Below are 26,620 nucleotides of genomic sequence, written 5' to 3' on the forward strand. Positions count from 1 at the left end.
TTTTGCTTACAGTACAACGCTGAAGTCTCCTCAAGCAGGGATTAGCTCACGCCTTTGCGCATTCATTACCGCCTCATTACCTGCTAGCTACCTCGGCAATGGGGTACTATGTGACCTGCCGAGCTGCCGGGGCGTCGGCGCCCAGCGGGCGTCGGGCACTCAGGCGGGCGTGTCGGTGGGAGCACCGCACTAGGCCGGTGGACGCAGACGGGTAGTCAGTTTGCCGGCAGACGCGCGCTCGAAAGCACGGGAGGGTCCGTCCGTGCGGTGATATAGGCTGAGACCATCATCGCTGCTTGGTGGCTGGTAGAAGTGCTGGAAACTTGGGACGATAGTGGTGTTATGAGTGGAGAGGAAGCGAAGTCTTCATAGCCTGAAATAATTTAGAAGTTATCCATTGGGCTATGATGAGAAAACTATGTAACAGAAACCAAAGACTTGTGTTTTGATATGCCTGCGTATTCGTTAAAACAAGGTTCAAGAGAGTGATATCCAGAGAACGGGGCATTCATTGTCCAGTGTGAGCTGAAGCTCGTTATCACTTCTCACGAGCTTGCAGACCGTGACAGCATACATAAACGTGAAGTGATTCTTTCAGCCATCGCAGCGTTTGTTAGCATTCACCATTGGATTCTCCTCGTGCACCTCAGCCAAAGCAACGCAATCAAAAGTAAGTTACGCACATCGCACGTACTTACCTATGGACAAGGGTAACACGGGAAAACGCACCCCAAACCCGAGTCGCGCCGCCGGGGCTCCTGGAATTCCACGCCTTGGTGAGGGTGGGGCATCGACAACGCTCCCCTCTAATTCGGCTCCTGGGCCTCGTTTCATAAAACTCTGCCGTAACTTACACCTTTCCGTAATTCACACCCTTTCAAACTACGGAGCGCAAACAAATCCGTTTCACAAAGCCACAACTGGAATTGTTTACACCTCCGTAACTAAGCACATTTCCGAAGTTACCGTAATTTATCAAGCGTCCTACAAATTACAATTTCATGTCAACACTTATTTTTTTACGAGAATTTATAAAACAATTAAATTGAATTTAAATCTTAAAAATTATGTATGAAAAAACAAAATTGATATTGATGACCATCCTTTATTAAAACAAAATATTAAAAACAGCAGAAAGCCGGCTAAGCAAAAGTGCCTAACTACGAAAGTGGCGCGGCGCGGCGAATAAACAAAATTCCGATAGTGGCCACAAAAAGCGACTGGTACAGAAGGGCCTCGTTTCATAAAAGGAATTACTTACGGCGTTCCGTCAATTATGCCAGATTTGGCGTATTTGATGCCAATTCGGTTTCATAAAGCCGGAGACCGGAGTAATTCACGCCATCGAAAGTACGGAGCTTCATTTACGGCAAATGCTCCATTCCGGACCACTTGATGCCATTTGGGTTTCATAAAACGACGTAACTAACGCCAAATATTTTATCAAGCTCTTGATATCAGTGGTGTAAACTACGCACAAAAATGTTGCGTGATTTTGAATTAATGTGAAGATTCGAAGCTAATTTTTAATATATTTTATAATGTTGAGCCCAGTGAGGAAGAAAGAACAGCCAAAATGAGAAAAAGAAACTGCAAATCTTCTGTACCAGTCGCTTTTTGTGGCCACTATCGGAATCATCGGAATTTTGTTTATTCGCCGCGCCGCGCCACTTTCGTAGTTAGGCACTTCTGCTTAGCAAGCTTTCTGCTGTTTTTTAATATATTGTTTTAATAAAGGATGGTCATCAATATCAATTTTGTTTTTTCATAAATAGTTTTTAAGATTTAAATTCAACATAATTGTTTTATAAATTTTTGTAAAAAAATAAGTGTTGACATGAAATTGTAATTTGTAGGACGCTTGATAAATTACGGTAACTACGCAAATGTGCTTAGTTACGGAGGTGTAAACAATTCCAGTTGTGGCTTTGTGAAACGGATTTATTTGCGCTCCGTAGTTTGAAAGGGTGTGAATTACGGAAAGGTGTAAGTTACGGCAGAGTTTTATGAAACGAGGCCAAGATTTGCAGTTTCTTTTTCTCATTTTGGCTGTTCTTTCTTCCTCACCGGGCTCAACATTATAAAATATATTAAAAATTAGCTTCGAATCTTCACATTAATTCAAAATCACGCAACATTTTTGTGCGTAGTTTACACCGCTGATATCAAGAGCTTGTTAAAATATTTGGCGTTAATTACGTCGTTTTATGAAACCCAAATGGCATCAATTGGTCCGGAATCGAGCATTTGCCGTAAATGAAGCTCCGTACTTTCGATGGCGTGAATTACTCCGGTCTCCGGCTTTATGAAACCGAATTGGCATCAAATACGCCAAATCTGGCATAATTGACGGAACGCCGTAAGTAATTCCTTTTATGAAACGAGGCCCTGGGCCTCGTTTCATAAAAGGAATTACTTACGGCGTTCCGTCAATTATGCCAGATTTGGCGTATTTGATGCCAATTCGGTTTCATAAAGCCGGAGACCGGAGTAATTCACGCCATCGAAAGTACGGAGCTTCATTTACGGCAAATGCTCCATTCCGGACCAATTGATGCCATTTGGGTTTCATAAAACGACGTAATTAACGCCAAATATTTTATCAAGCTCTTGATATCAGTGGTGTAAACTACGCACAAAAATGTTGCGTGAATTTGATTTAATGTGAAGATTCGAAGCTAATTTTTGATATATTTTATAATGTTGAGCCCGGTGAGGAAGAAAGAACAGCCAAAATGAGAAAAAGAAACTGCAAATCTTCTGTACCAGTCGCTTTTTGTGGCCACTATCGGAATTTTGTTTATTCGCCGCGCCGCGCCACTTTCGTAGTTAGGCACTTCTGCTTAGCTGGCTTTCTGCTGTTTTCAATATATTGAATTAATAAAGGATGGTCATCAATATAAATTTTGTTTTTTTCATAAATAATTTTTAAGATTTAAATTCAACATAATTGTTTTATAATTTATCGTTAAAAAAATAAGTGTTGACATGAAATTGTAATTTGTAGGACACTTGATAAATTACGGTAACTACGCAAATGTGCTTAGTTACGGAGGTGTAAACAATTCCAGTTTTGGCTTTGTGAAACGGCTTAAAGGGACCCTCCCACCTTAACATTAGTTTTGAGTTGAGATAGCCAAATTGGTGGCCATGGCCTGAAAATACCGGTTTGGGCACTCACAACATCGAAAAATGCTTTAATTCGGAGATATGGAATTTCAAACTTGCAGTTTTCGGATTCTAAGGGGCTAATGCATTGGTATGCCCCCTTAGAATTTGTGACGTCAGCGGAGGTCTAACGATTTTTAAATCTTTTACTAAAACGTTTGGTAGCACGCGGTGGTATATGCTGCTTTGCGCGCAACAAATGCCGCACTTTCAAATAAAGTCGCTAGGAACAGCGGAGATCCCAGAAAGTAAACAATAGTAATAGTCTAATATCTTGAAAACCGGTGAATATTTTTCGATGAAATTTGGTAGATATTCGTTTTCGCTCTTCCTGAACCTAGCGACATCACTTTCATGCCAATTCATTAACTTTTTTGAAGGTGGGAGAGTCCCTTTAATTTACGCTCCGTAGTTTGAAAGGGTGTGAAATACGGAAAGGTGTAAGTTACGGCAGAGTTTTATGAAACGAGGCCCTGGTCACCGTAGCGGCACGCGCTAAGCAACGTTCGAAAGAATGTTAAAATCATGAAGAAATAGCTTCAGATATTTTTGGGTCAAGTCAAAGGTCAGGCCGCTAGAGGTCATCGAAGGTAAAACATCACTTATATATACTATTTTGAACAAACAGTGCATATCTCGGAAACGAAAACATTCGGTAGATCTTAAAACGCTTATAATGTTTTTCTCACATTTTTACATTAAGTAAACGGTGAAGTCTCCAGAGGGCACAGACTGTCAAAATTAACGTTTTCCCAGTAAACCTTTTTCTGCAATAATTATTAACTCAAAACTAGCACGGCATTTATGCTACAAACATTCTGTACCTCTCGTCAACACGCGTTAAATAAGCTGTAACTTAGCCTACGAAGACCTAACGTCAAGGTCATGACCTAACGTCAAGGTCATGACCTGTCCGGAAAATGACATGTTGCATATCAGTCGATCCGTATCGTGGGGCTGATCAGTGAACAGTGATCACATCCAATGTGCTATTTGTATCATACCGCTACCATGTCTATCAAAATGTACCTATCGTCGAAAAACTCAACTGTTTGAAATCTCTTGCGGCCTGCAATAACCTCAGAACCATAAAGAGAGGTCACGGGTGCAATTATTAAATTTGTTATTTACGTTTATCTGTAAACCGATGTTTGTTAGTGTTAGGAATTATAATGACCTTCGTCCAAAAGAAGCGCAGTTTAAGTCCCCCAATAAATTATAATGGAAAGGTCGCGACTTGACCTGCCTTTAGGTCACCAATAATGTCGAAATTCAGAGAAAAACGTTTTAAACATGACTTATAGGTACCCTTGTCAATCGTTGAAACTTTCAAAGCGATCATCCAGTAGGTGCATCAATGACGAGCAGTACCTACAATTTGCAACTTTTCCTGACGTGAGCTCTGTTGACGTGGGTCGTGGTGACCTTTTAAAGTTCTGGCCTCTGGGTCTCAGGTCTGAAAATTTCACATGTGCAGAAAAAGCCTGCCGAAGTTCAAATACCCCTGCCACCAGCAGCGCTGGGGTTAAAATGGGGAGGTTGAAAAACTGACCTGACCTTAACCCGCGACCGCCTGGGGGGGGGTCGGATCCGACCCCCCCTCCGTTTTTCTTGAATAACTCATGAACCGCTTGCGCTATCAACTTGAAACTTCGCATACCTTCTCCCCCATCAATTTGACGTCTCCTGTGCAATTTTTAAGAAAAAAATTTCAAAATTTTTTGAAATATATCGATTTTAGTGATGTAACTACATGGCGTTTTCAGTCAAAAAATGGTAAATGTTTAAAAAATCGCCAAAAATCGAGGTTTTAAGCAAATTGCAAATTAAGAACATGAAAAGACGCAGCTCAACGAGTTCTTTAAAATGGCTATCTCGGATTTTCCATAAAATGCGTTTTTTACCCCTAAACATTCAAAAAACTATATTTTTTGGAAAACAGCTAATAAAATCCAAAATTTTGAGAATTTCCAAAAAACCGGAATAAATGTTATAGAGCTCTATTAGAACATTAGATGTCCCAAATTTTAACTTTCTATCTTGATTTTTGACCCCCAAATTGTAAAAAATAGCTCCAACATGCATAGGGCATGGTGACGTCATAAGCATTTTCGCGAATTAGAGGCACTTCTGAACATTGCATGTGAAAACAAATGGCACCACTAGATTCCTGGGACAAAGCTCGTCTAGAAAAGTGCATTTTCATGTCAAAAATAAAAAGTTGAAAAATTGACTTTTTTTCTTAGCCCTCGTTTAGTTATGTATGGTATAAACGATTTTTTATGCTTTCAATGCACACTTATCACCAGCACAGTGACTTGGGGTCACATATAACCATTACCATCGGATTTGGCGTGAAAAATAAGCCATAAAACATGTGTCGCACGCCCATATAGCAGAAAGTGAAAACCGTGACCTTTCGTGACCTGACCTGACCTTGACCCGTACTTAGTATGACCCCTATACGCACATGGTACCTTCACTAGGTCTTTGAGGTCATTTGTGGTGAGTTTCGAGCAGCAGCTATCGATTCCGCTGTCCGTAAGCCTAATCATGCAAAACCCCTGAATTTGACCTTTGACCTGACCTTGACCCGAAAGTTGACCTCAATCTTAAAATCTTAAGAGTGCTTTGGGAAGTTCTCGTAGAGACCTTTCGAACGCCGCCTCGCGGGGCTCGATACGACCATTGGTTCTCGAGATAACAGAGGGGGTCGGATCCGACCCCCCCCCCCAGGCTGATGTGGGTACGGAAATAGCCCAGGCGGTGCCGGGTTAAGTCATATATATATAGGTATATCGATATTCCGAGATAAAAGCTTTGTACGTACTGTGAGCCTTATTAATCGCTTGAAGTTTCAAAGCAATCGTTCAGTCGCTGTTGCTATGGCGAGCAGCCTGTCCTTATACATATTACCTATCACACATTAAAATTCTAGACCTGTCTTTTTTCAAGATCGGTCACCACGTCACGTCAAGTGTCCTGATATCAGGTCACTTGACGTGACGAGGTGACCTGACTTTGAAAGACGGGTCTAGATTTAGAATTTTAACCCGGCACCGCCTGGGCTATTTCCGTACCCACGACAGCCTGGGGGAGGGGGGGGGGTCGGATCCGACCCCCCCCCCCTGTTATCTCGAGAACCAATGGTCGTATCGAGCCCCGCGAGGCGGCGTTCGAAAGTTCTCTACGAGACCTTCCCAAAGTACTTTTAAGATTTTAAGATTGAGGTCAACTTTCGGGTCAAGGTCAGGTCAAAGGTCAAATTCAGGGGTTTTGCATGAATCGGCTTACGGACAGCGGAATCGATAGCTGCTGCTCGAAACTCACCAAAAATGACCTCAAAGGCCTAGTGAAGGTGCCATGTACGTATAGGGGTCATACTAGGTACAGGTCAAGGTCAGATCAGGTCACGAAAGGTCACGGTTTTCACTTTCTGCTACATGGGCGTGCGACACATGTTTTATGGCTTATTTTTCACGCCGAATCCGATGGTAATGGTTATATGTGACCCCAAGTCACTGTGCTGGTGATAAGTGTGCATTGAAAGCATAAAAAACGTTTTTACTATACATAACTAAACGAGGGCTAAGAAAAAAAGATCAATTTTTCAACTTTTTATTTTTGACATAAAAATGCACTTTTCTAGACGAGCTTTGTCCCAGGAATCTAGTGGTGCCATTTGTTTTCACATGCGATGTTCAGAAGTGCCTCTAATTCACGAAAATGCTTATGACGTCACCATACCCTATGCATGTTGGAGCTATTTTTTACAATTTGGGGGTCAAAAATCAAGATAGAAAGTTGAAATTTGGGGCATCTAATGTTCTAATAGAGCTCTACAACATATATTCCGGTTTTTTGGAAATTCCCAAAATTTTGGATTTTATTAGCTGTTTTCCAAAAAATATAGTTTTTTGAATTTTTAGGGGTGAAAAACGCATTTTATGGAAAATCCGAGATAGCCATTTTAAAGAACTCGTTGAGCTGCGTCTTTTGATGTCCCTAATTTGCAATTTGCTTCAAACCTTGATTTTTGGCGATTTTTTAAACATTTACCACTTTTTGACTAAAAACGCCATGTAGTTACATCACTAAAATCGACATATCTCAAAAAAAATTTGAAATTTTTTCTTAAAAATTGCACAGGAGACGTCAAATTGATGGGGGAGAAGGTATGCCAAGTTTCAAGTAGATAGCGAAAGTGGTTCATGAGTTACTCAAGAAGAACGGAGGGGGGGGGTCGGATCCGACCCCCCCCCCCCCCAGGCGGTCGTGGGTTAATGTTTGATAACGCTGTTAGATAGGGATTTGCAGAAAAATGCAAACGGGCGCTGAAACGCGAACCTCACCCGGTCAATCTCACCCATGAGCAAATGTTAGCAAAGGTATTTATTTAAGAAACGTATTATCGTTCCGTTGATCAGCACACTTCGGACACGCACTGGGACCAACTGGCCCACTCTGCCAAAAGTGCTGACACATCCTCAGTTCTGGGACACCTTCCCCGGGTGACGGCTGGACGCGCCGTTACTCGTGCCAAGCTTGAAAGGAGAGCGGTCATCACACCTCCGTGCGGCGCCTCGGTACCGGCTGCGCTGGCCCGGCCGGCGCCGCGGCAAGGTCCCAGGCAGGCCGGCGGTGCTTGAGCGCCAGCCTGGGAGCGGCCGGCAGCCGGGCAGCCGCCCGGGCCGGCCGCTCAGCTGGCCGGCGGACGCAGAATGATCCCCCCGGGCTGTGGACGACCCAAGACGGACGACCGGACGAGCCGAGACGCTGCACCGCTGCGTGCAAAGAGCAGTGAGCGCACGTGTGCACAGTGCACAGTGCACATCCAGTACACATCCGCGGGTGTGCGGGAGCGATGGACCGATTTCCAGGGTGAATAATGCATATAGGTTCAGTAGAGAACGATGATAGAGCTCAATCTGCGTGTTGCAACCCAGCGCGGGCGGGTCGGCTAGTACAGAACACCACACTGTCGGCAGGGGGACCCGTTTGCCGTGACCTATCCTGCAGCGTGCCGGCACGCCGTGAGGTCGGTGGAACGGTACGGACCCGCCCGCCGCACAGTGTGGCCAAACACCAGTTTAGCGCGAATTTAATCCCAGCGCTGCTCGGATCCGTCGAAAATGGTTCCCTGGTTTCAAAATTGACACTTAAACCTACGTGACACCTTCTACGATGCATTATAAATGCTTGCTCACATATTATGGCATAGTTTCGCCTCTAAAAGTAAGGAGAACTAGCTTACGACGGATGATGTGCTTCCCAGGGCTGTGAAGTCGATGGAGTTACTCCGACTCCGACTACGGCTTTCAAAAGTCAATTTCAACTCTGACTCCGGGCAAAACTGTCGACTACGATCGCCTCGGACTCTGACTCCACAGCCATGGCAAGTCCACGCAGTCGATGGATTTTCGGTGACTTAGACTACGAGTCTTGGTCCGGATTCCAAAATCGATTCCGATTCCGACTCTGACTGGGGTCAGAACTGACCTTCATGTGATTAACCCTCGCCCGTATTCGTGTTTTGCTAGCCGCGAACGTAGGTGGGTCAGGTCAGGTCAGGCCAACCAGTAGGCGTCCTGCCGGGTATTCATAATTGATAGGAGTGTCAACCGCCACTGACAGCTGCGTTGCATGCTACGAAGGCACCAAAACTTCTTCCTAAATGTTCAAATGGTTACTAAATTCGAAATCAACTCCAAAAACTAGTCTGGAAGCATGTAAAACTAAAAAAGGTGAACCGAGGTCATCAAAGGTCATTGAACTGACTTGACCTTCAAGTGATCTTGACACCGACCATAATGCATGGGACCAACATCATAATATCACATGTTTAGACGCTTTAAACCACGAAAAGACTGCAAACGCGCGGCTAATGCAAGCAAACATACGCCGAATCGGGATTCCGGCCAAACATGGTCTCGAGAAATAGGTCACAGGTCAAAGGTCATTGGGGTCAGGGTCGTGAAATTGAAAGGGTAGGTGTAAAGTTGATAAACTCGGGGATACTGATAGTTTCGTCGCGATCGGCCGCTTTTTACGCGAGCTTTTTGCGAAAAACCGAGAGGGGTCCGTTCGACCCCCACCCTCACCCTCTATATTGGCGAGGGTTGAAAAATTGCCAAGATTTATTCATTGGCGACCGTATTCTGCAATATTACAAGTCAGAAATACAGCGGTTGAACCATCCACGTAACGTTACGGAGCCGCCGCCGCGCCCACCCTGTAGCCGGACCTCCCCGGGCGGGCCAACCCGATACGTTCAAAGCTGAGCCAAAGGCCGGGGGGCAGGTTGGGGCAGGGTTTCTTGAATGGATCATGTCCAGAAAAGTGTGGCAAATCTTCTCGTGGTAGATTTGGCGTGGAGTTTTTTGGCCATTTTCTTATATCTCTACGTTTTTACGATGGACAGTGTTTTCAGGGGATGTCTGAAAATGGTAATTTTAAAATGAGCATAACTCATCGGTTAGTCCAAGGATACCTATAGAATTCGGGTATACTATCAAATATAGGCTCAGTAGCCATATGCCACTCCATTTATTTCCAAACCTCTCCGACAATTACGCCAAAATGTGTTGTAAACGTGACGCGGATTTTCGACGATTTCAGCACAGCCGGGACCGGCATTGCGTATGTCCACTTTAGCTAGCTTTTTGGACACCGAAAGGAAGACATTGAACCAAAGTATTGTGATATTGACATACTTTGGGCAATTTCCTATCAACTGATGGGTATAAAAAGTCAAAATTCCAAAATTCGTTTTTTGATTAAATTCGCGCTAATCTGGCGTTTGGCCACACTGTGCGCCGGCCGGATGCCCCGGCGCCGTAACCCTTGAACCGCCAGCCCGGCAGGTCGCACGGCAGGGGACAGTGGAGGGTGAATAGCGCACCCAGCGCAATAAAACAGCCAGGGATTGAGTGGGTCCTTCGGTTACAAGGTCTGCCGTTTGGATGATGACCGACTGTCACGAGAAACAATATGGCACGCGTCAGACTACCGTCATCCCCATGTACAGGTCCCGCGAGTTTTAAGCGTAGGTTTTGCCTTTCCGGCTATACCTATCTTTTTCGTCTTCAGCTTTGTAGGCTTGAAGATGTGACCGATTTATTCGTATAGCTCTCTTTCATGATCATGGAAAAAGGTTTGGTCGTATGCCGGCTAGTTTCGGAGAAATTAAAAGAAAACCTCAAAATTCGCTGTTTGGGGCATTCTGACCGCGGCTTCCCTGCAGTCGCCTATGACTACAGTGGTGCCACCCAACGGGTAGGGCGCTGAAACACAGAGGCATGAATGAATCCAGCGCGTGGTGAACGATGGATAGAGGCGGGACTCGGCAGAGGCTATCACTGCGGCCCGCGCAGGGCGTCCTTGGACAGTGGGCGAGCCTTCGGGCGGTGAGGCTAGAGGTCACGACAGCCAGGCGCTGTTTGGCATGAAGGGAGGGGAGGCGCTCGCCTCAACCAGCCTCGCCTCAGCCAACTCAGCCGGTTTGGTGGTAGTGGTGGTGGTGTGGGGGGAAGGGGGAGGGGGCGGCAGGCGAGGGGGGCCAGAACGAACAGGATAAAATAGAATGGAAATGTCGTGCCATGGCCAACTTACAATGTTGTTTACCTAATAAGCATTTATTAACATTACGAAAGAACTCATCATATTAAATTGAGAAATAAACAGGAGATGTTATTTATCGATGTTACCGTTTACTTTTAATGGAAACCCTACTTCTTATTAGGGGTGATAAAATGAACCCCTCTCCTTGGTTCTTCCTGAATAACTCGCGTAAATAGTTGCGGATAGCAGCGATTAGCGAAGCTTTCAGTACCGTAAGTTATTTTTCTCACCATAAGTAAATAAATACCTATGCAGCCAGGAATCAGGATAAGTTCAGGCCATCTGCACTTGAAAGTTTACACCTACCCTGAAAATTTCATGACCCTGACCAAAATGACCTTTGATCTGTGACCAGTTTCTAGAGCCCATTATAGGCCAGAATTCGGCGTGTCAGGTCTCATTAACCGTTCGTTTCTAGACTTAAGATTAGAAACGTCCCAACAAGTGAAATTGTGTTTGGTTCCTTGTGTCTTATTTGGCCGGGACCAGCGGAGGAACTTGGCTGGTGCCTTCAGGGCTGCTTAACTACAAATTTGCCGATCTGCGGAGCGGATGGAGCCAATCTATAGCCAGGTTCAAAACCACTAGGAATGACATTGCGGCACAGCCAATCTTCAAGGTTTCTGCGCCCCTAGAATATGTGCTGTTAGGCTGCCGGTTTCCGGTCACATGGCCTAAAGGCGAGGTCACCAGCCCCAGCGATGGAAATGGAAACACTGAACAGGCTAGCTGTGAGAAGGATTAACGTTCATTTTAAATCCGTGCATTGTCGCTTAATATCTATACCGACCGTTTTCTAAAAAGGCTAATTTCTGTCTCGGTTTCTGTCTCGGACTCGGTCTCGGTCTCGGTCTCGGTCTCGGTCTCTCGGTCTCTCGGTCTCTCGGTCTCGGTCTCTCGGTCTCGGTCTCTCGGTCTCGGTCTCTCAGTCTCGGTCTCTCGGTCTCGGTCTCTCTGTCTCTCTGTCTCTCTGTCTCTCTGTCTCTCTGTCTCTCTGTCTCTCTGTCTCTCTGTCTGTCTCTCTGTCTGTCTCTCTGTCTGTCTCTCTGTCTCTCTGTCTCTCTCTCCCTCTCTCTCTCTCTCTCTCTCTCTCTCTCTCTCTCTCTCTCTCTCTCTCTCTCTCTCTCTCTCTCTCTCTCTCTCTCTCTCTCTCTCTCTCATACCGAATGCTCCATAAAAGCTCACGACAAAACTTCTAGGCAGGTTAATTCGTATATGATGTAAGATAAAAACACCAAAACCACCCAACGTTTCGTGTTATTCACTTTTTCAAGGGTGATGATGATGATGATGATGATTCACTTTATCACCCTTGAAAAAGTGAATACTGAATAACACGAAACGTTCGGTGGTTTTGGTGTTTATATCTTACATCATATACGAATTAATTTGTCCAATTCATATAAACATTCTAGGCAGGTCTAGACCCTTCCGCCTATTGGGTCATTAAACTGACTTGGAAGGTCAACATATGATCTATGATCAACGAGTGGCCTATGCTCTATGAATTGGGTATCATCGGCTTCCTCTCGTCACGTGCAACATGCTCCTTCTTTTCAAGAAGCTCTAGTTTGATCAAAAGCCGATCAACTGTGGGGCCTGATCCATCCCCGCCCAAACGTTAGCGCCTGCGAAAACGCCGATATGAGTGCGAGTAACTGCGAGTTATGGCATATTCCTATATAAACAATGTTATGTTTTGCTTTTTAGTGGCTTACATCGATTTTGTTCTAAAAATAACGCAAAAAATCAGCATACAGTGATGTTACTTAAACTTTTACGCTTAGTTTCCTTTTTAATAATACTGCAATTTCATTCATACAACATATTTCTTGGTCAGTTTTGTGACAAATTGTTGGAAATATAGTGCGGCAGAAAGCAAAACATTGTTGTGAAACGGCCTCCAGCCTCAGCAGGTCACGGTTAACCCTCGCCCCGTTGGGGGTGGGCAATATAGCCCCCTCAGTATTTTCCTGAATAGCAAGAAAACGGCAGCGCGCAGCCCCGCCAAATTTTCAATAGCTTCCCGGGCACCAATTTGACACCTTCACACAAAACTTCAAATCTTAGGTTAACTTATGTCAGGAGTTATTGAGGTCAAACTGAGGTCATGTTCGAGCAAAAATGAGCAAAATAAATCTTGAAACGCTTACAAAAGGGGCATTCCACGATAGATCGACCAAAGCTGTGCACCCTCATATTTTATTTTTCGCTCAAAATTCGTCTAGGGGGTTGTTTTGGGCCGGAAAGCCAGCTGTGGCGATGATTTTTTTTTTCGACGAACGGTTAACGAGATATAGCCTCGGGCAATTTCTGGAGGTCACGCTTCAACCCTATGTTTGGCGGCTCATAACTCAAAAACTATTGACTTTTGTATAAGGATAACTTTATGTCTTCCAACTCTAAATCAACCAAGGAAACTTTTGGCTATCTCGGATTTTCGATTTTCGAAAATTTTGGTCACGTGACCTCTTGACCTATTTTTTGAAGAGTGACCTTGACACTTTCCCACCTGAAAGTTAAAATTTGGTCTGATGACGATTCAAGCCTTATCAATGGTCGTTCATATGCGACAATAAAAAACATGGCTATCGGCCTGCATTGACCTCAGGTCAGGTCATCTTTGTGACCTGCCCATTATAAGTCAATGGCAAAAGTACCGGCTAGGCCACTAAAACGCATCGGACTGGTACAGTTACTTCATAAACATACCATATTAGGTTATTATTGATCACTCTGGTGCAATTTTGCATCAGTGACCCGCGGAAAGGTCATCCGAGGTCACATTATGACTCACGACATTCATATGCCTTTTATGTCTATATCTTTTGATAGAATAGGTATAGGGATTTGGGAAACACATCAATTAGTTCACTTTGGCCAGGCGCATCATGCCATACGCAGCCTTATATGTTAAGGTCATTTCGTGACCTTGACCTAGGGTCAAATTTTGGTCAAATTTCATATTTGACCTTTCGAAATAAAAACTTATACAATTCGATCCGACTGGAAAAAAGCAAACACGATGGCGCTATTTTATACATCTGACTTCATAAACATAATAAGATATTGGCGAAAAACGTTTTTATTCCGTGAAAAATGTTTATTTTCAGCCAGATTAAATAACAATATTTTGGCGTGGTAAAGGCATTCGAGGTGCATAGACACGTTGGCGTAAGTACTTGTACACTCGGGGGCAGATTGATGTTCCACAACTCTTTATCCACCGGGCTCCTATGGCTCAGCATTGGCAGCAGCCGCCTGGTAACGGTAGACTGTGCCGCTTCACTTACTTGTCAAGCGGCACAGCCTACCCACACCGTATGACACCGGTCTGGGTCGGTGGCTGGAAGGCGATGTGGGCCGCCTGTGACGTCAGCGCAGCGGTGAGGGCCGAGCCCGGGGGCATGGCTCGGGTCGGCGCGGCGCGGCGGCTGGCGAGGGCTGGGGAGTGAGGCGGGGTGGAAGCATGGACCATCGCGCGGCTGGGCGAGCGTAGTTAACTTTCGCGTCTCCATTTGCCAATTATTCTACCCATCAATTGCGCTAAAGCATTTGTTAAAATGCCCTATGCCCAAGACAGCGCCTATCATTTACTTGCCATGCGTATTACGAAGCACTTAAGCGTGGCAATGGGACAGCCGATAGAACTTGTCACCCGTGCATCGAGGTGCGGAGCTATATTTTGCATAACATGTTAGTATTGAGGCCTTGATTGAGCAGATTGGTGTCTATTGTTTCGCACGGCAATCGTCTAGAGACGTGGGAACTAGGGGTATGGGTATAGTGCGGCAGCTAACGCCCCAATTTAAAGCGATTATTACTGTTCCTCTAATATGAGGTCGCAGCCACCAATAGCAAACCGTTCCAACCAGGAGCCAAAAAGTCGGACACTCAGGAGGGTTCGAACTTCGAACCGGGCTTCCCCCACCGGTCAGCTCACGATACGAGCGTTCATCCACTGAGCTACCGGGAATGGTCCCCGTCAGCACAAAACAAATTGACATTCACCCGCTGACCGCCAATGACAGTTTTGTGACATATTATCGCGTTTGACCGCGGCGGGTAGTCGGTGGTCTCGGTAGCTCAGTGGATGCACGCTATAGCGTCGTAGGGTGACCGGTTGGAGAAGCCCGGTTCGAACCGTCCCAGGTGCGCAACTTATTTGCTCCTAGTTGGAACGGTTTGCTATTGGTCGCGGCGATCACACATTAGAGGAACAGTAAAATTTGCTTAAAGTTGGGGCGTTGGCTGCCGCGCTATCCAAAAACCGCAGTTCCCACGTCCCTGGACGATTGCTGTGCGAAATAATAGACACCAATGAGCTCAATCAAGGCTTTAATAAATACTTGTCTGTTATAAACAATGTAGCTCCGCAACTCGATGCACGTGTGATATAAATTCTATCGGCTGTCCCAATGCCACGTTAAAATATGCCGTAATGCTCATGGCAAGTATGATGATAGGCGCTGTCTTGGGCATAGGATATTTCAACAACTGCTTTAGCGCAATTTTTAGGTAGAATAATTGCCGCCTTGAGACGCGAGAGTCAACTACACTCGCTCAGCCGCGCGGCGCGATGGTCCATGCTCCCACCCTCCCACCCCGCCTCACTCCCCAGCCCTCGCCGGCCGCCGCGCCGCGCCGACCCGAGCCATGCCCCCGGGCTCGGCCCTCACCGCCGCGCTGCGCTGACGTCACAGGCGGCCCACATCGCCTTCTAGCCACCGACCCAGACCGGTGTCATACGGTGTGGGTAGGCTGTGCCGCTTGACAAGTAAGTGAAGCGGCACAGTCTACCGGTACCAGGCGGCTGCTGCCAATGCTGAGCCATAGGAACCCGGTGGATAAAGAGTTGTGGAACATCAATCTGCCCCCGAGTGTACCTAAGCAATTCACGCTCATATGACTCGGTGTTGCGGTCATTTCTACAGGTACCAATCTAAAAAAAAAAATAGCATAGGTAGATATGTGATGATCAGCAGTTTCGTACATTTGGCATGAATAATAATCACTCACATAAAACATTTTCCTATGTACACCCTAATCGGCACGCACGGCACACAGCAAACCGACAACATATTCACAACAACACAACACAACATTGGTCCGATCCAACAGTGCAACTTTCCAAGCTCGTCTACTTTGTATGTGCTTATCTAAGACACTTTGACTTCCTTGCCCTCCCGATCTTCTGAAAGCTCGTGGACGCGGACTGTGGTCAGGTCAACTGGACAGAATCTGTGGTACTGTCTCGTCCCCTTCACAGTTTTGGCCCTGGCGAAGCGAGCTTGTGAGTGATTTATGTGAGTGATTATTATTCATGCCAAATGTACGAAACTGCTGATCATCACATATCTACCTATGCTATTTTTTTTTTTAGATTGGTACCTGTAGAAATGACCGCAACACCGAGTCATATGAGCGTGAATTGCTTAGGTACGTTAGGCGGCACGGGCGGACATCGATAGCAGCGCCTCTATCGGTCACTAGGGAAAGCTGGGCTGTAGGCGACGAAATACCGGCTGAGTTGTCACAAGTTAAATAGGTTTATAGACATCCGTCTTGTGAAAAAGTTGAACTTTTGCCTTCAATATTTCTACAGGCAATTTTAGAAGTGCCCTCACATAGATTACAAAACCGTTTAAATTATTTTATTCACTTCAAGCCTTCCCTATTGTTCTTGATGATGCGGGAACTATTTCTAATTAGTGTTTCTAGCTTAGTAAAAGAACATATTGTGCAAAAGATGAAAAAAGCATAAATGGAAGATTTTAAATGCAATTTTCTGTAACAAATAATGGTAAATTCTCTACACATCAAGGAAAAGGTGCATGCTAACTGATAATTTAAAGTTCTTGGAGCCAGTTGGTTTCTTCTTTTCTTACGTCGCCCCAATGGCCGCGAATACACTTGTGATAACGCCTATCGACAAGTACTTACGCCAACGTGTCTATGCACCTCGAATGCCTTTACCACGCCAAAATATTGTTATTTAATCTGGCTGAAAATAAACATTTTTCACGGAACAAAAACGTTTTTCGCCAATATCTTATTATGTTTATGAAGTCAGATGTATAAAATAGCGCCATCGTGTTTGCTTTTTCCAGTCGGATCGAATTGTATAAGTTTTTATTTCGAAAGGTCAAATATGAAATTTGACCAAAATTTGACCCTAGGTCAAGGTCACGAAATGACCTTAACATATAAGGCTGCGTGTGGCATGATGCGCCTGGCCAAAGTGAACTAATTGATGTGTTTCCCAAATCCCTATACCTATTCTATCAAAAGATATAGACATAAAAGGCATATGAATGTCGTGAGTCATAATGTGACCTCGGATGACCTTTCCGCGGGTCACTGATGCAAAATTGCACCAGAGTGATCAATAATAACCTAATATGGTATGATTATGAAGTAACTGTACCAGTCCGATGCGTTTTAGTGGCCTAGCCGGTACTTTTGCCATTGACTTATAATGGGCAGGTCACAAAGATGACCTGACCTGAGGTCAATGCAGGCCGATAGCCATGTTTTTTATTGTCGCATATGAACGACCATTGATAAGGCTTGAATCGTCATCAGACCAAATTTTAATTTTCAGGTGGGAAAGTGTCAAGGTCACTCTTCAAAAAATAGGTCAAGAGGTCACGTGACCAAAATTTTCAAAAATCGAAAATCCGAGATAGCCAAAAGTTTCCTTGGTTAATTTTGAGTTGGAAGACATAAAGTTATCCTTATACAAAAATCAATAGTTTCTGAGTTATGAGCCGCCAAACATAGGGTTGCTGCGTGACCTCCAGGAATTGCCCGAGGCTATATCTCGAAAACTGTAGGTCAAAAAAAATTTTCCTTGCCACAGCTGGCTTTCCCGCCCATTTCTACCCTATACACCAATTTTGAGCGAAAAATAAAATATGAGGGTGTCAATTTAATTTTTTTTTGGTCGATCTATCGTGGAATGCCCCAAAAGCTTCAGTTAACAAGCAATTTCAAATCTCTCTATCTCGTCGCTAGAGAAAAGACGGCGCTACAAAACTGCAATCCGGGATTTTCAAAATTTTGAGGTTTTGACCCCCCAAATTGAAAAATTGGTCTGTTATAAAATAACAAAAAAGTTCTTTTTCGAGTAAAAAAAACGGACTATATATGATAGTCCCTGCTCTCTGCGATCTATATAACAAATTGTAGATCGATGCCTCCTTTTTTTGGCCAAGTTATAGCGAAAAAAGCTGTTCAAAACTGATGACGTCAATTTTTTAACTTAATTTTTAACAATTCTAGACCATGTAGCGCAAAACAAAGACCATCATTAGACTCCCCGTGACGAGCTGCATCGAATCGATACCCATTTTATGCAAAAAATCAACTTAGAAATTTGACCTAATTTGACCTGACCTTTTCCTGACCTTCACCAGAACATAACCCAAATTGGCCCCAAGGGTTGCCTGACCCACATAATCGAATTTGTCATGTAAAATGGACCATAAAACATGCATCACATAATAGTTATCTTCATATTGTGACCCTCAGTGACCTGACCTCTGTTACCTGACCTGGTATCAGTGACCCCAAATAGCAAAATATGTGTTTGACGAACAATTCCCCATCGAAAATTGTCATTCATTGATTCCTTATCGATGAATGACATGCATTTTACTCGATTTTACAACACATTTCTTGAAATGCCTGTAAACGGTGAACATTCGACATTTAACCTGAACTGTAACGTCAACGGTTTGACCGAGGTCAATGAAATTGAGCCAAAAGGTATTTCCTAGTTGGGGCCATCCAACACCGTTTGCTGCTTGTCGTTATTTTGCGTGATCTCGAGATATTATGGGGGGGGGGCAAAATGCTCCCCCCATGGGACCGATGCTCGGGAGACCCTAACGAGGCGCGGGTTAAATGACAGAACTGTTCCCAAGAAATAACATTACAGCCGTCTCCCGGCCTCGGCTAAAACTTAAAGGTAGTGTGCCAGCTTTCTTGGACCGTATGGAGTTAATGGCCCAGATAAGGAGAACCGGATTTTTAGAACTTATCCATACCTTCAAAACTCATGGAAACGTCTTAAATTCTTCAAATTTTGAGTACCCCAGTGCGAAATTCGCCCCGACGGGTTGTCGGTCGTACCCCAACCACATTTCACACCACTATGAACAATAAATGCACACACTGAAATCGCTATTACCGATATGCTCATCCAATCAAGTTTCGATAAACCCGTTCATCATCATCTCCTGCGGTTTCGAACACGCCTGTTAGGTGGCTTCTGATGCTCGTCGAGGTCGGAATTTCCAAATACGCGTGGTGCGTCGGGCCGCGCGCTCTGACTTCGGCCAAGAAAAATGCGTCAGCTGATCATTGTCATTTCTGCCACTTGCGTGTGGTGAAATGGGGTCATAACTTATAAGACGGCTTTTTCATATCAATTATTTTACATAAAATCATATTTCAAACCATAAATAATGTTCGACAGCCAAATAAAAGAAACAATACCAATACGGGCTTACAGTTTAAGGCTCGACATTGTGTTGTCTACGATTAGACAGCTGATAACTCATTCCCGTACGTCGTATGGTCGTAACACTATAATGACCTTTGCTTATTGTCACAAGTGCGCCGCATTCGCGATTGTTGCCCGACGCCTGTTTGCAGGTGAGCCCACTACAGTTGTTATACATATCTAAAAACCGAAAAACTTTTAGGCGAAAAAGGCACTATTCCAGGCCCATTTTTGATTTTTGTTGCGATATTAGGTAAAAACAGAAGCTTCTTATCCTAGGAAAAATAAAATGGGAAATCTTTCAAAGGTGGCACACTACCTTTAAGACGACTACCTATGAATCGGCACGCCGCGCTGCCGGCTCACCCCGCCCGCTGGCTACGGGTGGCCTTGACCGTTCAATGCCGATTGGCCAACGGCCGAGGTCGTGCGCTGTTCAGCACGCAGAGAGGACGGGACACGGTACTGCACATGTGAGTGACCTCTGACCTTTCCCCGTCCCCTGACCGCATGCCGTGTCGCCGGCCCAGACGATAAAAACCGGTTTTAGCCTCTACGCAGGCTGCCACTCTAACCCCTCCCTCCCCACTTTACTATGTGCCGTAGTACGCGCTCGCGAGTAACTGGGCGGAGCAAATGGTCACCGATACAGAGGCGGAACTGGTTGCCCTCCCGCTCGCCGAGCGACCTACCGCTAAAACCCGCGAGACCTGTACCTAATGCTGTCGGTAATTCAAATGTGGTAGAGCAATTTGTGGTTTCTTTATCTTGACTCACAGTTTACGATAAAAAACATCAGGATCACGCTGGAATTACGCAACTTGGCTGCAATGTGACACGCTTGTTGCCTTCGCCATTGTCCGCCGCCTCTTCCCATGGGATGGCAGGGAGGGGATGGCAGACCATCCCCTCCCAATGACGCACTGTCCCGTTATGTCCCGCTCCCACCAATCAGGTGCGTAAATACCGCGTTCTGCCTTCCACTAACTGTTAGTGCCCGTCCTTTTCCGTCCTCAGTGAACTATTGTACCCGCCACACAGCCCATTGTGCGCTAATTTCAGCGCCCCCCCCCCCTATCATAGCTGATGACTGTCCGCTCTCCCTTTCCACCCCTGCAGTGCGTGCAATACCTCGCCATGGCGTTCACTAATTTCCGCCCCGCCCCTGTTCTGGTGCGTGCTGATAGTCCGCTCCTTCCCCGTTCCGCCCTCAGTGAAGTGCTATGCCCTGGCATTATCATCAGTGGCGCGTCGCTCTCTCCGGAAGCCGCAGCTGCAGCTGCTGATGCTGCTCACGTTGCTGGCCGTCATGGCGCTCTTCACCACCGCCCTGCAGGGCTCGTGGCAGGCCTCCCAGTGGACGGCTACGGTGACCGCTAGGTATGCTCACCAGGCTTCTGCGGTAGAAGAGAGCGGCACCGCTGGTCGGGAGCAGGAAGTACCCGTTGGACCGGGGGCGAGGGTCGAAGACCAGACGACCCAGGAGCCGCCACCTCCGCCGCCAGCTCCGCCGAAAACGGCGACGACGGTTCGCTCCGTCGCTGCTGACGGAGAGCGACAAGAGCTGAAGGAGACGTCAGCGACGACAGAAGGAGCGTCATCGGCTCAGGTGAGAGCCAAGGAATGTCTTTTCTTTGCGCTGGCAGAGCTTTATGCCTCCCAAAAGTGCAGGATATCGATCATGTATTTTCCCGAATGGGTGGTACGTGGGCGATAGCTGAGTGGAGTGAGTCAATATCTTGATGGAGAAAATAGTGGTAAGTGGTAACCTCTTCGTATTTTCAGCCGGTACCATCTTCATCAGCGTATTTTGACAATCCAGAGGGAAATGAGCTCGATTTTATCGTGCAGCTAATCCGGAGATAAAAAGCCAATACGAGTTCATTTACCAGCTCTTAGGTAGTTTTTACTATACAAATAAAACTAATTAAAACGCGAATTTCAAGTCATGTTCTTTCCGACCGTTCGTACTTTCTCCAGTTATTCCGCTTCAACGCACAAAGCGAATCATCACGACGCGGTTCGGTCAGTTGAGCGAGACAGCGGCGGCGCTGAGACGGCGCCTTGCTAACCGCGTGGTTCCGCTTCTGCCTCGAGTAATCGGCCAGACACACATCAGCAGTGGTAGAACGTCAGCCCACTTTCGCAGCGTCGTCACGAACCATGCCAATAGCATCATGTCATGCAGAGCAGTGACTTGCCATCTTCAGACGTCAAAAACGCACTTAGGAGGGCGCATTGTTCACTGAGTGTCGGCAATGTGCCATGATGTTAGAAGTAACGAGCCACTCTTCGCGTCTATAAACAAACTAAACAAACGAAGAACAATGATTCCTGACGCTGCATACATTCCAGCGCCGTCTTCTCCCCATTCAGTATCATTTGTCGGTGAATTTTAAATGTGTAATCACAAAATCAAGGAATGAGAATGACTTTATTTATAACTTGGCAATAGCAGTAATTTGTCGATTTTAGCTACATATGTTGTACACTATATGTATATGTACCTACCTATATGAGGTTGCATATGTAGCAACCTCCATGTAAATAATTACCTTATGGACATACGGCCATAATTGCCAATCACAAATATCCTGTTGGACGACGGGGAAGGGTAACACGCATCACCCAAGTAAGTGGCCAGCGGCAAGTGTCACATTCATGCATCAGCCTTCATTGCAGGTTTTATGTGTTCAGTGGCTCAGTGTGTAATGACAACAATAATGTCACAGCATCACAATCGACACTCATGCAATAACTATGCTTGACTTCAATCTTCATGCAATAAAACGCCCTGGCAAATTATACTCGAATGCGTTATGCATAATGCGCCAACTTCCACAGTGTAATTTCCTTGGCGGTACATGCGGAAGGTAAATCAATCTTCGTGCAATTAACCATATTCACGGTGCGTTTCATAGTGTTAAAACACATCAATTCATTAAGTACATTGGAACAATCACAGAGAGTCCATCATAAGGAAAGCACTATCACAGGTCATTACATTGAACATAAGTAAATTTATCATGTATTTATAAATGAAGTAATATAAAGCACTAATCACTATGGCAATGTGTCCACTAAATACCGCAGTATTTGTCATAATAAAAATAGCATGGAAAAAATTGGCCGAAACGAAACGTTAATAAGGCACTGTTGTGAAAGGCAAACCTCCGGTAAGATAAATCACGCCGCCCCCTCCATCCAGCCAGATCTGAGATCATCCCATGACCCACCACCGCCAGCTCAGTAGGTGTCTCGGAATATACGGGTATACCTTCACACACGTCCTGCCGCCGCATCACGCGCCCAGAGTTCTTGCATACCACAGCTGACCGTTGCGCCCCTGCCCGGGTCAATGGCTGCGAAATGGCCAGAGGTGAAAACTTTGCCCACAACTGACAGCACGATCACAAAACCGCTCGCCTCGGCCGCTCTAAAAACTAGACGCCGTTTTTCAGGGCGGTTAACAAATGTGTGATTAGCAATGCATCCTCGTAGTCGCCGGGTGGTTCCGTGACCACCTGTTGGCCCCATCTCCATGTTGCCGGGCGAATATCTAAGCGGAGATCCCGGGACTCGCAGTCTCCGTGCGGCAACGGACCGGACCCGTCCCAGCGCCCTCTGTGCACCCGGTTCTCTGCACGGACCGGAGATGATGGTCGCTTGGCCAACTACCCCCGAGGCGCCGAGCACCCGCGTGCCGATCGCGCGAGCAGCTGAGAACGCGGTAAAGGCTCGGGGTGCAGACCGCGTTACCAAACTGGTACGTGGTGAAGGGTTCGGTACGGGGTACAAGCGGCACGAGCAGCTTGGTATTTAGTGTTGCAGTTCTTAGTATGTACCAGTAGCCGTGACTACATAATTGGAACTGAAGGTTTACTCAATGAGTACTGCGAACCTTCCAAAAAAGGAGTCAGCGGACCCAAACAATGGTATCCGTCCTTATATGGAAATGGGTGTCTGTATGTCAGCCTGAACTGAGTCACAATGCAGGTTTTGCAACGGACGATGATGAGTTGAGCCGTTAACGGCCCCCGATGCCTTGAGCTCAGGTGCAAAGCAAGATTCGCCGACAAAAGACCAATCATTGCCATAAGCCATGTATCCTTATTTGTATCAATGCAACATCTGTGCTGTATAAATCATTCCCAGTCCCCGCCAGCCCAGTCCCCATCACGCCACGCGGCGCAATATGTTTAAATTAGGCTTTCGCCAGCACGGTAACCAAGTTAGCGAGAGACGCCAATGACTTACCGACGATGCAACACATGTGACTGAGACAGATGAAATCAAACGCTGCAGTAGCAGCTCTTGCAGTTGCAGCTACAACAGTATCAATTTCAAGTTGCAACTGTTGCAGCTTCCACGGACCTCGGCAGTCCAAGCATGATTTCGAGCTCTATTTTCTGAAGAAAAAAAAAATATAAGATAGGAGCGACAAGGTTGATTACTTGCCCAGAAACAAGAAAGGTTAGTTTAATTTTGCATGTCTCCTACAACCTTCGATAATTTTCCTGCCACCTTTTTTTTTTTGTTTAATATAAGCGGTATTTTTATGCCTACAAACAGCTTGTTCAATGAGTCTTCCATATCGCATTACCCGGCTATGAAATGCCAGATTATCCCGGACCTTTTTTCAGCAGACATAAACACCGGGAGTGTTATTTTTTGTTTTTGTTTTTCTGACGCTCAGGACATGAGCGCCACTGGGGACATTGGTTTTGGATGATTAGAGTCCCTCTAAGCTGATCTATGGTGATTGGTGATGTGGCGGTCTGATTAGCTAGCCTTGTATGTTCAGAATGGATCGACTGACCCGTGACATGTTCTTTGATGATGAACTTTGATCTAAAGACAGAGTAATTTGGGAATGGCCGAAATAGACGACCTTTGGAGCATAGCACATGTTATCCTGACAAGCGCAAAGCAGAGCACGACCATGCGAAGGGCATTGAGCGCATCTGCAGGCAAATCATCCAACTTCCGATTGCTTTCATCTTTTAGAAATATGTACGATAACTTATATTAATATGTGGGTAACATTATAAGCCCCAGTTCCCGAAAGTTCAAAGACGATAGACGAGTGTCAAGCTTTCTATCTAATGACCAAACAAGCGCAGAAAAGGACCGATAAGCGAAAAAAAAAAACAGGACGATAACAAAACGACTTATGCTCTATCTTCCATTAGAACCAGGGACCAGGGTATATAGAACAACATTTGAACAGCCGCTTTGTCTCTCTTTTCAGAACGACGTGGCAGAGCGGATGGCAAAGCGAATGCAGCGTAGGAGAGAGAGGATACAACAGGTCTGCAAACAAAATCCCAAATATCTGGCACCAGCCATTACCACCAACGTCTTCCACGACAAGTAAGCCAACGTTTTTCTTTCTTTAGCGTCATATCTTACATACAAAATGATAATCAATTTAAGTTTTGCTTTTAGATATTTTCATTTAGAGTCAGGAATCCTTTCACGAGGAACAGCCAAGCAGAAATCGAATGATAAATTGAATGTTTCGATAAACAGACACTGCTATTAGCTCCAGAACCCTTCTAGGCTGCCTCAGACTGCTGAGTGATAGGCAGTCATGAGCAATGATAGGCAGAATATAGGCAGAATGGCCTGACGCATCCTATGCCCACAGTGCTAATGCAGTGGTCTGGTGTCCAGTATTTAAAGCCGGTAGCAGCAACTGGCTGCACCTGCTATGCGCCGTACACAAGCTCAAGAAGAAATGTCCCATCGAGGTTTTGCGCCGACATCTGGGTAACATACCTCGCTTCTGGACCGTAAGTTACGCTGTGAAATTCAGGGGAGGTGGGTATTAGGACAATGCTTTCCCCAAATATAAAGGACTCGACTGACGCTCTGCCCAAAAACAAACAAACAAACAAACAAACAAACAAACAAACAAACAAACAAACAAACAAACAAACAAACAAAAACAAGATCATTCAATTGTACCCTATCCCCCGAAAGTGCACGTCTGGATTCGACATCAGTCATGGTGTGCAAATTCCTAGCGCTTGTCCAGCAGCCTGCTCAAATGTCTGTGCTTGTGTTTCAGATGCCGAAGACGGTGCGACACCGTTTCCTGGTCGTACGCCACCCGTTCGAGCGTCTGCTCAGCGCCTTCCGTGACAAGATCGAGAACAACGGTCGCCGGCAGGGCCAGGCGTACTGGGTCAAGGCGGTGAAGATGGTCCGGCTACACCGGCGGAAGGACGTGGTACCCCAGCCGGTGTCGGCGGCCGAGCTCAACGGACCTCCGCCACCGCCCCCGCCGCGTCAGCCGGCACCGCTGACCTTCCCGGAGTTCATGCGCAGCGTGGCCGCGCAGGACGTCGGAGACGAACACTGGAAACCCTACTTCGCCCACTGCACACCCTGCAACGTCGACTACGACCTGATCGGTAAGTTTGAGACCCTGGAGGAGGATAATCGCTACATCGCCGACCAGATTGGGATTAAAGATTACACAGAGCTGCTGCTACCGCAGTTGGGAAACAGGAATAAACGCGGCCCCACCAGCAACACAACCAGGGAGTACTTTTCGCAGGTGACCCGGAGCGAACTGATGAAGGTCTATAAAATGTTCTACATGGACTTCCTCATGTTTAACTATACGGTGGATCAGTACTTGGAGTACGTGAGGCCAGATGATGACGAAAGCGAGAACAAAGCTGTGGCGGAAAACATGCTGTGATTATGGTGTTCAAGAAGCGCGAGACTTGTGATTGTGCATCACGCTGCAATCATGCTAGCGTGAGCAACACGGGGCACGTGCACATATTGTCGTGTTTTTGTTGCATTTGAACAAGCATTTTAATATTTTGCACACATTTTGGTGTGTTTTCGTTGGTCTTGAATATGCATTGAACCCATCAAATTTCATTTGTTTTTGACCATTTAGGTATAATATGTTAATATGGATGATGATTGATTACAGACGTGGCACTGTCGCCGAGTCCGAATAGTCAAGTGATGAGTTTCAAAGGTTAAAAAGATATGTTGGTGAGCTGAGAGATGCAAGACGGCTTATACTACATAGGTATGCCTATGACAAGACCGCAACAAGGGGTCGTTACAGTGGTCATTTTAGCAATGCAAATATTTTTCTAACATTGGTATTGCAGCCGATGAATGTTATCAAGCGTTGATTCATGATGAATTCATTACAGCTGTCCTTGCTTTTTGCAATGTGGTTTGCAAACCATCACTGGGTGTTGCAGCAGCAATTTACCTTTGTCAAAAACCCTTTCACCTTGTGAATCGCCATGTAACATCACAGTGAAAATACATGTGCATGAATGATAT

The 26,620-nt window shown here is 45.7% G+C and overlaps 1 protein-coding gene across 1 annotated transcript; it reads left to right on the plus strand.

Annotated features, from left to right (window-relative positions):
* The first annotated feature begins 236 nt into the window (after positions 1-236).
* On the plus strand, positions 237-26,620 carry LOC122390433 (carbohydrate sulfotransferase 11-like). Its single transcript, XM_043383378.1, has 5 exons — positions 237-670; positions 20,512-20,906; positions 24,549-24,670; positions 24,948-25,092; positions 25,371-26,620. Coding segments are annotated over exons 1-5 (1,302 nt in total). The 5' UTR covers positions 237-669; the 3' UTR covers positions 26,010-26,620.

Source organism: Amphibalanus amphitrite, unplaced genomic scaffold, assembly GCF_019059575.1.
Source record: "Amphibalanus amphitrite isolate SeventyFive unplaced genomic scaffold, NRLGWU_Aamphi_draft 000395F_arrow, whole genome shotgun sequence".
In the NCBI taxonomy this organism is placed as follows: Eukaryota; Metazoa; Arthropoda; class Thecostraca; order Balanomorpha; family Balanidae; genus Amphibalanus; species Amphibalanus amphitrite.

Bases quoted from the DNA above. Each gene is read 5' to 3' on its own strand.
- LOC122390433 (XM_043383378.1), top strand. The intron at 20,907-24,548 runs GTGAGAGCCAAG...CTCTCTTTTCAG, and splicing joins AAGGAGCGTCATCGGCTCAG to AACGACGTGGCAGAGCGGAT. The intron at 25,093-25,370 runs GTAAGTTACGCT...CTTGTGTTTCAG, and splicing joins ACATACCTCGCTTCTGGACC to ATGCCGAAGACGGTGCGACA.